The sequence below is a fragment of the Triticum dicoccoides genome, chromosome 5A (assembly GCF_002162155.2).
Source record: "Triticum dicoccoides isolate Atlit2015 ecotype Zavitan chromosome 5A, WEW_v2.0, whole genome shotgun sequence".
In the NCBI taxonomy this organism is placed as follows: Eukaryota; Viridiplantae; Streptophyta; class Magnoliopsida; order Poales; family Poaceae; genus Triticum; species Triticum dicoccoides.
In genome coordinates, this window is record NC_041388.1 from 647888164 (window position 1) to 647906687 (window position 18524).

At 42.9% G+C, this 18524-nt stretch overlaps 2 protein-coding genes across 2 annotated transcripts; both read right to left on the reverse strand.

The window, feature by feature from the left end:
- Nucleotides 1-1318: 1318 nt before the first annotated feature.
- LOC119303721 (L-type lectin-domain containing receptor kinase SIT2-like) lies at nucleotides 1319-3616 on the reverse strand. The gene has a single exon (XM_037580857.1). The coding sequence runs from the start codon at nucleotides 3602-3604 to the stop codon at nucleotides 1556-1558; it is 2049 nt and encodes a 682-aa protein (XP_037436754.1). The 5' UTR covers nucleotides 3605-3616; the 3' UTR covers nucleotides 1319-1555.
- Nucleotides 3617-6809: 3193 nt separating this feature from the next.
- Nucleotides 6810-9614, reverse strand: LOC119303722 (L-type lectin-domain containing receptor kinase SIT2-like). Its single transcript, XM_037580858.1, has one exon. It carries the CDS (start codon nucleotides 9037-9039, stop codon nucleotides 7018-7020), a length of 2022 nt encoding a protein of 673 aa, XP_037436755.1. The 5' UTR covers nucleotides 9040-9614; the 3' UTR covers nucleotides 6810-7017.
- Between the last annotated feature and the right edge of the window lie 8910 nt (nucleotides 9615-18524).

Here is an 18524-nt window from a genome sequence, read left to right on the forward strand (position 1 = left end):
GAGAAGGTTTTGAAGCTTTAATATCTGGCGCCGTGGTTGCCCTTGTCGAAGCCATGACATCAAACATCCAAAACATAAACTACTAGGGCCGTAAAACTTAAAGCTACACGATCTGTTCGCGCGGGATCCGATGAACCCCTTCACCTAGTACAATGTGTTTTTTTCCTATTCACTTTTACATATACTATATTAAACAATTATCTGAAAGTAGCCAAATAATTATGGAAACAAATTAGATGTCCGAACTTTATGGTTTCATGACTACTCTCGTGGCATATGCATTTAACTAATGTATTTTATTTATTAGAAAGAAGTATATTTTTTGATTTTTTTTGTGGTGCTTATTACCTAAAATGTATTTTCACTACCACTTTATTTTTAAGTTTCTTGCAGTGATGAGGCGATTTATTCATATATTATATTTTAATGGTACAAGAAATATATATTTTAAAATTATAATAAATTCAGGTAATATATGATATTATAATACTATGCGAGTTTCTCTGGAAATAAATAATACGATATTTCAAGTTGATACTCCTTCCATTCCAATGAATAAGGCACCCACACACTCTAAAATTCAATTTTGATCATAAATCAGACCAACCAAATGTGGATTATATATGTGATAAAAGTTATACCATTGAATTCATATTGAAAAGAAGTTTGCAGTGGTATAATTTTGAAGTGACAAAATATTCTTTTTGACATCACAAAATATATACTGTTAATCTAATTTATGGTCCAAGTTTGATTTATTCATTGGAATGAAGGGAGTAAATGTGTTAGTGAGGCAAACGTTTTCGCTACTACAAAGCGTAAAAGGAGTGGGTACGCTTTCGCTGGCCGCCATCTGCTTCCTCTGGTTTCACTGAAAGGATGTAGCTCCCCTGCGGCGGAGCTCGGCGGCGGGCGAGGTGAGGTCGCGGTCGATTGCTCCGGCAGCTCCTCGACAGCGTCCACTGCGGGCCGATTTCGAAGAGCGGAGGCCCAGCTGCAGCAGGAGGCTTCCTGGTTCAAGCGGGCGGCGACCTGAATCCGACGGGCGGCAGCCCGATGCCGACGAGACCAGCGGCCTGACTGCGACGGGGTCGACTCTGAAATTACGAGGTAATCGCAATCCCTGAAGCTCGAATCTGATTAGCGCGCGCTAGGAGTAGCACCAGAAATCGATTCAGTTTGCACACAAACATCTCTGAAACTGTGAGTGCACATGCATATCTGAAATCCCTGCAGTACAATTTGAACAGCAAAGCTGCCACAAATCTGTACAAAACTCACACACATGAAACGAAGGCAGATGTTCCGGATTCCCCGAAACATGCTGCACAGAAGGGTTCAAAATACTTAAGTACTACATAAAACCATCGAATACATAGTTACATACAAGATACAACCTTATGAGCATCTGAATGAAAATGTTGTAGTACAGACTTTAGACATGTAACTGATACTCTGCGTACGTTTATTTCTAGGACATACTACTGCACTGATACATGTGCTTATACTACTCCACTAAACAGCATAACTAGTCAGCGGCGAAGCACCGTGGATATCATCTTCCTCCTGAGAGGCCAGATATCGTGCAGAAGCTCGATGTGATCTGCGGGTATGACAAGGTGACCGAGTTCGGTCCATTGCTTTTCACCAAGGCCGCCATGTTCACGCTCAGCTCCGTCTTCCTCAGCTCGGGCAGTGGCATCTCACCGTCGAGGTATTGCATAACTTGCCGCATCCTGGGCCTCGAACTAGGAAATGGGTGCAAGCACAAAAGTCCCAGCTTTAACACGAGGTATGCCTCATCAATGTTGTAATCACCCTGGAGGATAGCATCCACTGTCTCAATAAGCAACCCATTGTTCCAATGCTCGAGTACCCATTCTACCAAGAAAACTTCATTTCCCTCTGCATTTCTCTTGACAGGTTTTTGACCGCAAGCAACCTCGAGAAGGAACATGCCGAAGGCAAAAACATCTGTATGAGGGGATGCCTTCCCTGTCCGCAGTAGCTCGGGGGCTAGGTATCCCTTGGTACCAACCATATGTGTGGTCTGTGGGTCAGTGCCATGATCATATAACCTTGCAAGGCCAAAGTCACCAAGTCGCGCATTCATTTCACCATCCAGCAGTATATTGCTTGCTTTGATGTCTCTATGGATTACAATTTTCTCCCACTTCTCATGGAGATAGAGTAAGCCGGTAGCAATGCCTTTGATAACTCGAAACCTTTGAACCCAATTCAAAATGGCATTCTGCTCTTCACAATGTAGATATTTATCAAGGCTACCATTTGGCATGTAAGTATAAACCAAAAACAGTTCACCTTTTCTCCGACAATAGCCAAGTAATTGCACAACGTTGCGATGTCGGAGTCGACCAATGCTAACAACCTCGGTGACAAATTCTTTCATGCCCTGTCTTGACTCATGAGACATCCTCTTCACAGCAATCTCCACATTACACGATGGAAGCACTCCTTTATATACTTTCCCAAAACCTCCTTCTCCAAGTAGGTGTTTGTTCTTGAACCCTCTCGTAGCATGGAACAGATCCTTGTCGGAGAACCGATGCGGACCGAATTCTCCCTCCCAATCCTCACGCACCTCAGCATACTTCAGTCGCCTTCGCACAACTAGAGTGACAAGAGTGCCCATAGAGAGGATCAATGTTGCAGTGGCTATTGGTAGGACGATCACCAAGAGCTTGGATTGGGCCTTGGGACCAACACGAGGCAACTTCAGAAGCTTGGAGATGTCAATGGATAGAGCTGGTTTATTCATGCCAAAGCTCCAACCCATCACGTACTGACGGGTGTTGATGGGAGTAGCCATGGATGAGAATCCAATGTACTGAGCTGAGTCCGAGAGTACAGTTGTGAGATCATAGGTTGCAGAGAGCAGTGGCCTTGATGGTTTTCCCACGTTGATCGGAGCCAAGGTCACATTGATCTGCGTATCACCCTCATTGTAGTCTACCCAGAGCTGCATAGCCTGGTTGCCATTCAGCGTCATGTTCTTGAAGGCACCACCCTTGTCTTCGTAGAAGCCAGATGCACTGGATTGCATGGAGACTGCACTGTTGATATTGATACCAATGTGATTTTCATCAATGTCTTGGAGCTCAGAATTTCTGTAGGTGTCAAGTTCGATCATGAAGATGTGATTGCTTGTGTCGCCATTGTTCTTCTCGTTGAGGAGGGCAAAGTACTTTGCTGCCCGTGCATCAGAGAAATTCTTTGTGGGTGCAATGAAGAAAGCCATGCCATCAGCGCTCAAGTCTGCGTAAGAGATGAAGATGCTGAAGACTACATGGACTGCGAATGATTGAACTTTACCACCGGGTGACTTGCGGAAGTGCAGAGGAGTGGGATAGAAGGCATGGCCCTTGAGAACAGTCGTGCCATTGGACAGATCAAGAAGGCCACCATCTGTGACCATGGCACATCCGTCCAGGGTTAGGCTGGGTTGGCTGAAGCCGGAGAAGAGAAATTGATCATCACCAGAGACCAAGGTTGTGACGATAAGACCAAATAGGAAGACAAATTGTTGAAGGAAGGATGTATGCTTCATTGTAGGACTTGCAAGCTGCAACTGAATAAGCGGCATGTGAGAGGTAAGTGTTTTGTGGGCAATCAACAATATATTGTTTCAGGCTGCACTTTGTGGTGCAGTGGTTTATAACTTTATATTGTAATTACCTTGCAGCATCCATACCAAGTCTACTCTGGTTTTTCAACATCTATCATTGTCTACAATTTTAATAGTTGATGGGGACAGTGATATTTCTTCAGGTTTGTCGATAACATCTTCAAATTGATTATAAGGAGCACCCTAACAAATATTCTTAGTCCCATTTAGTTACTATAGCATGTCCATGTCGAGTAATTCAGATTAATTTCCTGGCATAAAGTTAAAATAGCATGTCGTAAAGAAAGTTTCGAGTGGTTCAGATTAATTTCCTGGCGTAGCTTGGGAGATGCTATAGTAGTATTTGTACCACCTAAGAGATACTTATATTTTCCTATGATCGAATTGTAGTAATCTTAATTGCATTCTGTAGAAAACCTTTATAGCCTCATGTATAGGGAACCTTTGAAGCCTACCAGTTTCTCTGGTTTCCAGCCTTACAGGCCACCCTTGCAGAAACATCATGTTCAAAAGAAATATCTCAGTTTACAAAACAAAAAAAAGAAGGGAAAAGAAACATTCAACGTGTTGTGCTTTAGACTTTGATTCTTGTTGCCAATGAAGTTGCTTTCCATGACATGACTCTGATGTTGAAGTTTGAGTCTATTTATCTTGCATTCTGAATCGGTCATCAAGTGATACTTTTCAAATTTAATCCCTCAAGTCAATAAATATCAACAACCTGAATGGTATTGAAAAAATGCATTTAAAGATGGAAAAATAACTGAAAATGAAGCTTCGTACAATGTGTAAAGCTTTGTTGAGTACCTATGATATGCATTGTTTGTCCAAAGTGTTGCTGTCTGACTGTCACTTGCGGATGTTGCGTAGGATGGGGGGAACTTGAATGTAGCAAGGCCAGAAGCTGTTATCGTACTTAAACAAAAAAGTCCTACTTGCAGAAAAGGTCTAATCTGCGTGTTCCGTTGCAGCAAGGCAGAGCATATGCATGGACCTCTATAGTCTTCTCTCTTTTGTCATGTGGAATGGGCATAAGTAAACAGATTCATTTAAAGATGGACAATAACTGAAAAAAGCTTCATGCAACATTCAATGTTTTGATGCGTATCGTATGGTCATAGCACAATTTCTCTAGACATTATTCTTTCTCTGACTGAGATGTACATTCAGTAGAATGGACTTGAGAATATGGTCTGTTTCTTGAGGAAAGTATCTAAAGGAAACACACTTAGCCGTAGTTCAGTATCGTTGCCTGTAATCGGTGCCGGGTGTCTGTCTAGCCTTTGTTAACGCTGGGTTGGAAGCCCCTGTTAAAAAAAGGAGAGACCTACATCAGCCATAAGGCTTGAGGGAGTATTTATCTATTTAACCCACATGCATGTATATAGTTTTATTAATAAAAGATAGACGATGGATGTTGTTTGAAAAATGATGGATAGACACAAATATTTGAAAGCTCACTCAGATTATTAGCGGGGGATCTGCTAAAGAAACATTATAGAATAATACCCTTCGATGAGTGATATGAGCAAGAGGCTTCAAGAAAACTTGTGTTTTCAGAATTATATGAAGCCAGTAAAGAAACAAAAAATCCATGGGTATTTGAATCGGAGTACCCGGGAAAATGGTCTAGTAGTATTTTTTTACCCACCTAAGAGATACTGATATTTTCTTTGATTGAATCGTAGTAATCTTAATTTCATTCTGTGGAAAAGCTTTGTAGCCTCATGTATCTAGAACCTTTGAAGCCTACCAATTTCTCTAGTTTATAGCCTTATAGGCCACCCTTGCAGAAACGACACCTTAAAAAGAAATATCTCATTTTACAAAGAAAGGAAAATGGAACATTCAACGCCTTGTGCTTTAGACTTTGAGTCTTGTTGCCAATGAAGTTGCTTTCCATGACAGGGCTCCGATGTTGAAGTTTGAGTCTATTTATATTGTAGTCTGAATCGGTCATCAAGTGATATTTTTCAATTTTAATTCCTCAAATCAATAAATATCAGCTACCTGAATGCTATTGCATTTAAATACGGAGGAAAGTTGAAAAGATGCATTTAAAGACGGGAAATAACTGAAAATGAAGCTTCTTGCAACGCGTACAGCTTTGTTGCGTACCTATAATATGGACTGTTTGTCCAAAGTTTTGTTGTCTGACTGTCACTTGCGGATGTTGCCTGGGATGGGGGGAACTTGGATAGACATGTGGTCTAGTGGTATTTTTTACCCACCTAAGAGATACTAATATTTTATTATGATTGAATTTTAGTAGTCTTGATTGTATTCTGTGGACAACCTTTGTAGCTTCATGCATGAGGAACCTTTGAAGCCTACCGGTTTCTCTGGTTTACAGGGGGTCACCCTTGGAGAAACATTATCTTCAAAATAACATTGCAGCTTACGAGAAAAGGGAAAAAGAAACATTCAACGTCTTGTGCTTTAGACTTTGGTTCTTGTTGCCATAGAAGTTGCTTTTCGTGACATCAACTCTGATGCTGACCTTTGAGTCTATATCTTGCAGTCTGAATCGGTCATCAAGTGATACTTTTTAATTTTAATCCCTCAAGTCAATAAATGTCAACTAGCGGAGCGGTATTACACGTCTAGTATTTCAAACATGCTTACCATACATGCATTACTTGAACAACTTAGAACCCAATTAGGTGATGTTTTTCTTCCCAATGCTTGCAAGACCTGAATTGTTTTCAGTAAAACTTTTACGTTCTAAATAGCTGGTGTTGTAATTTGATTAACATAAATTTTTCTTACATATATGTAGTGAATTGATATACTACCTCCGATCCACTTATTTTGGATCAGAGAGAGTACTTTTTTTAAAGAACAATGAGATATTCTTGTACTACTTTATTTATGACCAAATTGCAAATAATCATAAGTATGCATACATTGGTAACATAAACCCTTGGTGTTTCATACATTGCCCACCAAAATTGCCTGTCCAAAGCGCTAAACATTCTTGAAAGATAGAATATATGTGGATTTATGGGGGAATGAACAAGTTGTATCTAGCTTGGTTTGTCTTGTCATATTTTTATCCATCTGGCTTTAAGATTCTCCCGGATGGCACATATGAATTGTTATACCAAAAGAAGCATACTCCATTTGAATGCTGTGAGCATTTATTGGCAGAAGACCTTATATAGGTAAATTTAGTGACTTTTGGCACTAGTGATATCGATTATTCAAGAGGTGGATCTCATACAACAAGATGCTCCAGTAAAATAATCAGCGGTAACAAATACACAACATATCTAGATGCAGATAGAACCAAACGAGCAATGATGTTTGTACAGACAAACTAAAACATCCTTAAGGTATATATATGTACTCATCACACTTAATATATATACTCATCTTCCTCCTGAGACGTGGGACACTGTGCCAATGCTTGTAGTTGACAAAGGATAGGAAATGGTGTATGGCTCGAACCCATCATTTTGCATTAAGGCTAGCGACTCGGACCTTAACTCTGGAGGTTCAATTTCCCCATCTAGGTATTGCATAACTTGCCGCATGCTAGGCCTCGCGTTGATGAATGGGTGTGAGCATAGTAGCCCTATCTTTAGCGCCAAATAGGCCTCATCAACATCATACCTCCCTTTTAGCCTAGCATCCACTGTATCATCGAATGATCCTTTCTGCACATTGTCAATCACCCAATCAACCAACATGAGCTGGTTGCCTTGTGCGTTTTGGTAATTGACAGGCCTTTGTCCACAGGTGACCTCAAGGATGAACATGCCGAAAGCAAAGACATCTGTAGGAGGAGTGGCATTTCCGCTGTGTGCTAGCTCTGGAGCTAGGTAGCCTATGGTGCCAACCACATGTGTAGTCTGTGGGTCGATGCCATGATCATATAGCCTTGCAAGGCCGAAATCACCCAATCGCCCATTCATCTTGTCGTCAAGGAGCACATTGCTTGCCTTGATGTCTCGATGAACAACCACTTTTTCCCACTCCTCATGAAGATAAAGCAAACCAGATGCAATTCCTTTGACTATATGAAACCTTTGAGCCCAACTCAACACTGTGTTATCCCCTTTGCCATGCAGGTACTTATCGAGGCTTCCATTGGGCATGTACTCATATACCAAGAGGAGTTCACCTTTACGCGGACAATAGCCAAGCAACGGCACAAGATTACGGTTCTGAAGGCGGCCTATGCTGACAATTTCTGCGATGAACTCCTTCATGCCTTGTTTTGAATCATGTGACACCCTCTTCACGGCTATCTTCAATCTTGATCTCGGAAGCACCCCTTTGTACACTCTCCCGAATCCTCCAACTCCTAGAAGGTTTCTGTCCTCAAATCCCCCCGTTGCATGATACAAATCTTTGTACGAGAACCTGTGTGGACCAAACTCCATCTCCCAGCTGTCTCGTAGCTGTGCATACCTTAAATGCCTCTGGACAAAGAGAAAAGCAATGGTGCCCAAAGACAGGAGGACTGCTGCTGTTGCTACTGGCAGAACTATTTCTAACACCCAGGATCGATTACCCTTGGGATGATGCCGAGGAAGCTTTGGAAGCATGGTGACATTGATGACTGGAGCAGGACCGTTCATGGCGAAGCTCCATCCGAGCACGTAGTGCCGTGTTTTTATCTTGCCCGTTGAAGATGAGAAGCCGATGTACGCCACATCTTTGAGCACAGTTGAGAGGTTGTACCTGGTGGACACTGTTGGTCTCTTGGGCTTGGTGGCCATGTCGAGAGGAGCCATGGTAACATCGATCTGAATCTTCTCTCTGTCGTAGTCCACCCACACCTGCATCGCCTCTTGGCTACTGAGAGTCAAGTCCTTGAACATGCCGTTGTGGTCATGGAAGAAACCGGCTGGATGGGACTGCACGGAGCTGAGGCCATTGATATCGATGCCGATGTGGTTGTTGTTGATGTCCCCGAACTCGGTGTTCTGCCATGTGTCGAGCTCGACGGCGAAGATATGATTTGTTGTGTTGCCGTTGTTCGAGCCATTCACAAGGCCCAGGTACTGTACTGGTGTGGCCTTGGAGAAATCCTTGCTCGGTGCGACCAACATAGTTAGGCCATGGCTGCTCAAGTCGTAGATGGAGATGATGCCGAACACGAAGGATGTGGAGAAGGACTGCACCATGCCGTTGGGCGAGTCGCGGAGGCGCAGCGGAGGTGGGTAGAAGGCGTGGCCCATGCTCATCGCCGTGCCGTTGGTCAGCTCGAGCAGTCCGCTTGGCGTGACTGAGGCTATGCCGTCAAGGGCGAGGCTAGTGTCAGCGAAGCCGGAGTAGACAAACCGCTGGTTGTCATCGCCGGCAATAAACTGTGGTGCACTAAGGACAATGAGGAGGAGCTTTAGAAAGAACTGGACAATAGGTTTCATGTTTGGCCTGACCATGGACACGATGGCAAGAGAAGGTGTGTGGATGAATATGTCTGTGCAGTGCAGAAAGAAACACTCAACTTTTCTCTCTGCTCGGAGGGAAGAAGGCCACACTACCTAGTAGGTGTACCCAGTTTGAAGATTCGGCTTAATTTAAACATCACGGTTCCGTTGCAGCAAGGGTAGAGGATCCCAATCGACCTCTTGGTAGTCTTTTGTCAGGTAAAATCGGTGAGGTGGACTGGACTAAAAGTAAACAACTGCATTTAAAGTTAGACAATAACTGAAAATGATGGTAAAATTGGTGAAGACGGGACTAAAAGTAAACAACTGCATTTAAGTTAGACAATAGCATTCAAATAAGATCAAAGGTCTTTCCTCTAACTGGGATAAGAGATAGACAATGGATATTACTTGAATATAAAAGATGGCCAGACATGTGGTCTAGTATTATTTCTCACCCACCTAAGCGATATTAATGGTTTCCTATGATTGAGCTGTAGTATTCTTAATTGCTTAGTGTCCGAAACCTGTGTAGCATGTATGAGGAACCTTTGAAGCCTACCAAAATTTCTCTAGTTTCTAGTGTAGCCGTCCTTGCAGAAACGTCATCTTAAAAATAATATACCAGTTTATTAAAAAGGGAAAAGAAACATTCAATGTCTTGTGCTTTAGACTTTGATTCTTGTTGCCACTGAAATTGCTCTCCATGTCATGACTCTGATGTTGTCCTTCGAGTCCACTAATCTTGCTGTCCGAATCGATCATTTAATTGCATTCTGTGGAAAACCTGTGTAGCCTCATGTATGAGGAACCTTTCAAACCTACCAAAATTTCTCCGGTTTCTAGTGTAGCCGTCCTTGCAGAAGCGTCATCTTAAAAATAATATCCCAGTTAGAGGAAAGAAACATTCAATGTCTTGTGCTTTAGACTTTGATTCTTGTTGCCACTGAAATTGCTCTCCATGTCATGACTCTGATGTTGTCCTTCAAGTCCACTAATCTTGCTGTCTGAATTGATCATTTAATTGCATTCTGTGGAAAACCTGTGTATCCTCATGTATGAGGAACCTTTCAAACCTACCAGATTTCTCCAGTTTCTAGTGTAGCCATCCTTGCAGAAACGTCATCTTAAAAATAATATCCCAGTTAGAGGAAAGAAACATTCAATGTCTTGTGCTTTAGACTTTGATTCTTGTTGCCACTGAAATTGCTCTCCATGTCATGACTCTGATGTTGTCCTTCAAGTCCACTAATCTTGCTGTCCGAATCGATCATTTAATTGCATTCTGTGGAAAACCTGTGTAGCCTCATGTATGAGGAACCTTTGAAGCTTACCAAATTTCTAATGTAGCCACCGTTGCAGAAATATTATCTAGAAAATAATATCTCAGCTTACGGAAAAAGGGAAAAAGAAACATTCAACGTCTTGTGCTTTAGACTTTGATTTTTGTTGCCACTGATGTTGCTTTCCATGACATTATTCTGATGTTGTCCTTTTGAGTCATTTATCCTGCAGTCTGAATCAGAGGGCAGAAGGTCACAGCACCTAGTAAGCGTACCCAATTCGAAGCTCCAGCTTTAATCTGAACATCACTGTTCCGTTGCAGAAAGGGCAGGCGATCCTAGTCAACCTCTTGTAGTCTTTTCTGTCAAAAATATCAGTAAGGTGGACAGGAAGAAAAGTAAACAACTGCATTTAAAACTGGACAATAACTGAAAAACGATGGAACAGTTTGTCTAGACGGCAGCATTGTTGTCTGACTAGTTGTCTGGAGATTATCTAGGATCAAGGGAACCTGGCATCTAAGTATTAAGAGTTCAGATTGAGTACAAAGTCTGGAATTCTCCTTTTCTTTTCCTGGAGGGAGTAGATACAGTTCTACTTGTAGATAATACTTAATATCTTGTGTATGTCGGCTGAACTTGAGAGAAAAAAGTTGAGTATCGGTTACTGGCGGTAACTGAAAATACTTGCCATTTACCGCCCAAAATATTTCAAATGGAATGTGAAGCTTTTTGTTATTTGATACATTGTTTTCTAAATCGATGCTTAAAGTGTATTCAAATATGTATATTTTTTTACCAGTATGGTTGTTTGTCGGGGGCAACCTGTAAGCCTGGCCACAAGAACCCTGGCAAGTAAATATCCTGTGTATAAAACATATTAACAAAATCCTACCGTCGGGACCTCTCCTACAGTTTTCCATGTCAGTTACTAGTTCTAGGAGCTAGGAGGTAGGCTGCTATGTTACTTTCAGTTGTGATTTTATCAGAAGGACTGACTGCAGACGCACACATGGTCAAGATTATTGGTTAGGGCTTACCAAAGAAACAAGAGATTATGCTAAATATGGTTTTTATTTATTTATCGAGAAGCTCTCTAATTTCTGTCCACGCCCTCTATTTTTTCTGTTGAGTATGAAAGTTTTGAGGAAGCAATGAATGGGGCGCAGCTATTAACAAAGACTATCCATGTTCATTGCGCATACAACAGATGCCATATACAGAAGATCACAAGTACGATTTGTGTAATTAACCTTGCTATGTTCTGCATTTTCTTTGGTTGGTAAACCATCCTGTTAAACTGACATGGTCTTTCATTTGGTCTGCAGGCTTGTTACAGAGAACGTCTTGTTTTCGTGGTGAAGTGAAATGTTCAGTAACCTACGTGCGAGCAGAGCCTTTTTTCTTCTCGTGGGTTCACGATTATGAGTAAACTGCAAACGGCTACAAGTGTTTCAGTAATCAGTCTATGCTAAATGTACGAATAAGAAACGAAGGAACATTTGTGAACCCAAACTCTCGCCTATTTGTTGGGTCATCTTGTTGGCCCCAAGTTTGAATGATGTATTATGTCAGCTATGTCATTGCCTGGTCTAAACTATAGGCAAGACAATGCTTTTATTACCCCTAGCCCCTAGGTGCATGTCTAATGTGAAACTTCTCTCATATCCTCTATATTTACTACTCCCTCCGTTTCGAATTACTTGTCGCAGGTATGGATGTATCTAGGTGTATTTTAATTCTAGATACATCCATTTCTGTGACGAGTAATTCGGAACGAAGGGAGTAGGTGCATATCTGTATTGATTGTGTAAGCGGGGTTCAGTCTATATTGTTGTTGATGATGCTTTTATCTTCTATCTGTGGGATACTAAATGCACTGACTTGTTTTTCTTGCTGACGACAGGTTGCTACGTCTACGATCTCGCAGGCAGTTCAACTGAAACACATCCTGCATTAAGGAGAAACACAACTACATTCTGTCTGATGTCATGGTAATAATCAAACGTTGCCCATAAATTGGATATCCCTGGAGTTTCTCATTCCAACATCTGATGCTTGGTTACCTCGTAATTTCAAGGCGAAGGGGATGGCAACAGGATGCGCTTGTCTCAGGTTGTCCAGTATATCTACATGGTAGTTTCTGTTATTCTGTATATGGAAACTAATGGCGACGATCTATTACCCTGACACACATATTACTCCCAGTGTACAAGGCATACTCGCTTCTTAGGTCGAAGAAGTGTGTGGTGCGGTCAGGTTTGCGGTATGGCGCGGATTTTGTAGCACATCGTGATCACCCAGCTATTGTCCACTCAGAATTTGCTGTGGTTGTTGTTCCAGACGGCGTGAAGTTTGGTGAAAGGTGTGGTCGTTTCAAAGCCACCCTAATGCACCGCTTTAACATGGCATATACTCCCTCCGTTTTCAAATATAAGTCTTTTTAGAGATTCCAATAAGTGACCACATACGGAGCAAAATGAGTGAATCTACAATCTAAAATATATCTGTATACATCCGTATATTATAGTCCATTTAAAATGTCGAAAAAGATTTATATTTAGGAACGGAAAGAGTAATTTCCAAGCAACAATGTACGTACTAAATGAAAAATGTGTTTCATGACTTGTAGCATGTGTTAATGGACATACTAAAAGACGATGTACAAACACAAAAAGTAGCAGTCAAAATGCTTGCCAGAAATGATGAAGCAAAGAATACAAACTTGGCTGACCGAATAAGCTATATCCTGTTTAGGAGTTAAACCCTAGCCAATGCTGCTAAACCATGAGTATGGTTTACATGTTTAATCTACTGCAACTGTGCTACAGCCTGCACGTTTCAATCATAATGGCAATGGGAAGATTTGAGAACGAATAATTATTGCACAACACTTCAGAAAAATTACTGCGCTAGGAGCATTCATCGGTTCAAATATTTCTGTGCTGGTCGCCAGCTACAGCGATGCCGTGGCCGTCTTGGTAGGTGCGAACTCATCTAGGGTTCCCCGCCTCTCGCCGGCGCCAACGCCGGTCCGCCTTGTCTTCTATGGTCCTTGGACAATGAAGACGTGGTGGATTTTGGCCCTGGCTGGCGGGAGGGCTCCGTCTTTAGATGCTTTTCTGAGTTTTGTTAGGGTTTGTGTCAATACTCAAGAAAATGAGGCGGCGGCGGCGGCTTCTTGAAAATGGAATAAGGTCCTTCCCGTCTAGCCCCCATCCCGGTGATGTTTCAAGCATTGTCGGAAGGCGCGTGGAGGTTTGTCGCCGACGAATCTTGTTGGATCCGGTCGGTGTTTGTCTTCGGTGGATCTGACTGGATCCGGTCTTCGTTCGTCTATGTTTGTGTCTCTGCAGGTTGGATCCTTCCGATTCACGGTTCTCTTCATCGGCGGCGAGTGCTGTTCTGGTGTGTTGGTCCTATGGGGCCTTAGCACGACGACTTCCCGATTGTCTACTGCAACAATGTTTGCCCGAATTCGACGAGGGAGGGGCAATGACGGCGGTGCGTCTTCGGCTCGCTTCAGTGCTTGTAGTCGTCGTTAGGTGGTCTACGGACCTGGATGTAGTATTTACTTCTAATGTTCTTTGTATTACCTTGACGACTGATAAATAGATCAAACGTTTTCTCGCAAAAAAAGGTAAGGCTTGGTACGGCGTAGGCTGCGCTCCTTGATAGTGTAGGATCTATGGCTCTGGCATGCGCCTGCATGGGCGGCAGGTGTGTGTATGTGTGGGCGCAATGGTGCGTGGCTCCGAGGAAGTGGAACAGAAAACGGGATCTGGGGAAGGGCGAAGGAGTGTGATGTGCACGGTCGTGCGGGGTGGGGAAGCCACAAACACAAACGACAGGAAGCAGAATCAATCGATGTCGTAGGGTGCGGACGTGGAACCGGTAGATCCTATATGACGCCCGTGTGCGTCCGATCGTCGCTGCTTCGCTGAAGCGAAGCGAGCGAACGAGGCAACACGGGCCGGCCCACTTTGAACCAGTACCCGGTTTTGGGAACCTTCTAGTAGGTTCCCTGAACCGGGTTTTTTTTTTTCTTTTGCCGGGTTTTCCTTGTTTCTTTTTTTCTTTTTTCTTTTTTCTTTTTTGTGTCTGTTTTTTACTGTTTCTGTTTCTATTTTCCTTTTTCCTTTTCCTTCATTTATCAATTTTCGTTTTTTATGTTTATACTCTGTTTTAAAGAAAAAGTTTTGAAATCACAATTTTTGTTCGTGGTTTCAAAAAGTGTTCAGAGTTTTCAAATTTATTCACCTTTTCAAATTTTGTTCATAATTTTAAATTGTTCAGTGTATATCATAGAATGTTCAACAGGTATTTAAATGTTTTTTCAGCGCATATCACAAAATTGTTCAATGTGTAGTTAAAAATTGTTCAGATTATATTACAAAAATGTTCAATATTTAAAATTTATTCATCATATATCATCAAAATGTTTAATATGTTTTAAATTATTACAATGTATATCACAAAAATGTTCACCCTGTAGTTAAAAATTGTTCATCGTAGACCTAAAAAATGTTCAATGTATATTTGAAAATCGTTCATCCTATATATTTTTCTTTTCATGTTTTCGATAATTGTTCATGTTTAAAAAAAACACTCTTTAAGAGTTTGTTTGAGTTTTGAAATTTCTTCAAGAAAACAATATTTTGAATGAAGATTGAAAATACGGATCTGCCGCTGACCATAATACTTTAAACTTGGGCTGTACTTTAATACTACTAATCCCAGTCGCTAGTTGCAGTGGCTGATGTCGAGGCTATCCAGCGAGATGTCGTGGGTTCGATTCCAACCAACGGTACAAATTTGGACGTGGCTCGCTGGCGCACGGGCGCCCGATCGCAGTACCGAGCGCTCTCCCAGAAAAGGAAGGAGCCACCCGTGCGCGTGACCAGACAGCCCAAAAAGGAAAGAATCCCCCGCGCGCGAAACCGACCAATCCAAGCCCGCGTGAATCACGAGTGGATCGCGTGTGCGCCCCGATCACACCTGATCCCCCCGGTCCCCGCTTCGTCGCCCCCAAGCTTCGGTCCCCACCCCCTCCCTGCACCCCCGCCCACGCTCCCTTGCAGACTCCTCACACGACCCCCTCCTCCCTTTTCCTTGAAGGACAAGCCCACGCAAGGGGCCCCTTCTTCCTCCTTGCTCCTCATTTCTTCCTCTAAACAAGATCTGCCCCATCAATGGCGTCTTGAAGAACAAAGCCGATGCAGGAACGCCTCCTTCCTCCTCCTTGCTCCAAAAATCAGATCTGGAGACAAAAAAGAGACCTACCTCCCCCCAAAAAGGTAAGCAGCACCTCCACCCGACTTCTCTCTCTTTCCGTACTCAACCACCCCAGCCCTTCCCTGCTTGAACATCAACTAGTCCAGTTTTTAGTTCGTTCTTTTGATCTCGTGAAAAAGCAACTTGTAGACTGCTTTGAGCCAACCCTATGTATGGCATGCATCTTGAGCAACTGTTATGATACAAAAAAGCATCACCAGTACAAAAATAGGGCAACTATAGTGCGAAACAAAAATGCAGGACCATTGCACAGTTTTGCAGGTGCATTGCAACATCAAAACATAATTTCTCTATATTGTATGCATTGAAACATGTTTGGCTTTCTTCCTATCCTATTATAAGGTGCTTGGGGTTCATGAGCGACCCTGATCAGGGTACAAAACCTGACAACTCGAACAGTTAACTGAGGCAACTATGTTCATTTTTGAAGCAACTCTGGTAAAAAAAGAGTTGTGCAAGCATAGCTGTTCAAAAAATCTACAGTTGCCTCTACCATATGTAAGAACATGGCAACTCTAGTACTAAAAACACATGCAACTCCCTGTGCATTAAAATGTGTACTATCAAGAACATAAAACTTCATGTTAGAAAGCAAGGGGGTAGAAAGTAGTAACTTTTGCCATATCAGTATGGTTCTCGCTAAAAAGACACAAACGACAAACGCACAAAACAAAAGGACACGTGATAAACAGATTCGAACAATCCCACACTAGGATACTTTGCTACATTGCATATGGTCTCACTAAAAAAATAAAAAAGACATAAACTACATCAAATGATAGGCCTCCTGCTCTTGGTAGGCTCTCTGTCAGATATGCACGTTGTTTCCCATCATCAAAAGTTGTAATCTGCTGCTGAAAAAGGCACAAATGAATCAGCGCATGTCATGTGAACAAAATCTTTGCTGCTATCTATGCGTGTCATACTGGTAGAAACATAAAACATATAAGAAAAAAGAAGAAACGAGAAACTTTTGAGAAAAAAGAAGATAGAAATTGCCTCTGTTTAACTTTATAGTTGCCAAACAAGTGTTTGTAGTTGCTCCTTTATATTCTACAACTAGTTTGTTCAAAAAGGTCATGCATGCTTTTGTGGTGGGCTAACACACAGTTTGTTGTAGGTTGATTGTTCATAATGATTGATCTGAATGAACCACCGCTTGACGTAGAGTCCATCAACATTTTAGTCGAGTTGGGTGCCCCTTCTTGCATGCAGGGGATGGGCGGGAGCATCAACATTTGAAGGAGGAGGTTGGTGAGTCTCCTGACCCCCAACGTTGGCTCTAACACTACTCATGTCCTGGACAATCGTGTTGCTGCTCCCCCACCTATGGTTGCTCCTGCTAATGTTGGGGAACGTGGTAATTTCAAAATATTTCCTACGCACACGCAAGATCATGGTGATGCATAGCAACGAGAGGGGAGAGTGTTGTCCACGTACCCTCGTATACCTAAAGCGGAAGCGTTAGCACAACACAGTTGATGTAGTCGTACGTCTTCACGATCCGACCGATCAAGTACCGAACGCACGACACCTCCGAGTTCAGCACACGTTCAGCCCGATGACGTCCCTCAAACTCCGATCTAGCCGAGTGTTGAGGGAGAGTTTCGTCAGCATGACGGCAAGGTGACGATGATGATGTTCTACCGACGCAGGGCTTCGCTTAAGCACCGCTACAGTATTATCGAGGTGGACTATGGTGGAGGGGGGCACCGCACACGGCTAAAAGATCAAATCAATTGTTGTGTTTGGGGGTGCCCCTGCCCCCGTATATAAAGGAGCAAGGGGGGAGGTGCGGCCGGCCAGGAGGAGGTGCGCCAGGAGGAGTCCTACTCGCACCGGGAGTAGGACCCCCTCCCTTCCTTGTTGGATTAGGAGAAGGGGGGAAAGAGGAGGGAGAGAGGAAGGAAAGGGGGGGGGGGGGCACCGCCCCCTCTCCTTGTCCTATTCGGACTAGAGGGGGAGGGGCGCGCGGCCACTAAGGCCCACTATGGCCCATTAAGCCCCCGGGGGGTTCTGGTAACCCCTCGGTACTCCGGTAAAATCCCGATTTCACCCAGAACATTTCCGATATCCAAATATAGGCTTCCAATATATCAATATTCATGTCTTGACCATTTAGAGACTCCTCGTCATGTCTGTGATCACATCCGGGACTCCGAACAACCTTCGGTACATCAAAACTCATAAACTCATAATATAACTGTCATCGAAACTTTAAGCGTGCGGACCCTACGGATTCGAGAACTATGTAGACATGACCGAGACACGTCTTCGGTCAATAACCAATAGCGGAACCTGGATGCTCATATTGGCTCCCACATATTCTACGAAGATCTTTATCGGTCAGACCGCATAACAACATACGTTGTTCCCTTTGTCATCGGTATGTTACTTGCCCAAGATTCGATCGTCGGTATCTCAATACCTAGTTCAATCTCGTTACCGGCAAGTCTCTTTACTCGTTCCGTAATACATCATCCCACAACTAACTCATTAGTTGCAATGCTTGCGAGGCTTAAGTGATGTGCATTACCGAGTGGGCCCAGAGATACCTCTCCGACAATCGGAGTGACAAATCCTAATCTCTAAATACGCCAACCCAACAAGTACCTTCGGAGACACCTGTAGAGCACCTTTATAATCACCCAGTTATGTTGTGACGTTTGGTAGCACACAAAGTGTTCCTCCGGTAAATGGAAGTTGCATAATCTCATAGTCATAGGAACATGTATAAGTCATGAAGAAAGCAATAGCAACATACTAAACGATCAAGTGCTAAGCTAACGGAATGGGTCAAGTCAATCACATCATTCTCCTAATGATGTGATCTCGTTAATCAACTGACAACTCTTTGTCTATGGCTAGGAAACATAACCATCTTTGATCAACGAGCTAGTCAAGTAGAGGCATACTAGT

Coding starts and splice junctions, on each gene's coding strand:
- LOC119303721 (XM_037580857.1), bottom strand. CDS start 3,604: ATGCCGCTTATTCAGTTGCAGCTTGCAAGTCCTACAATGAAGCATACA.
- LOC119303722 (XM_037580858.1), bottom strand. CDS start 9,039: ATGGTCAGGCCAAACATGAAACCTATTGTCCAGTTCTTTCTAAAGCTC.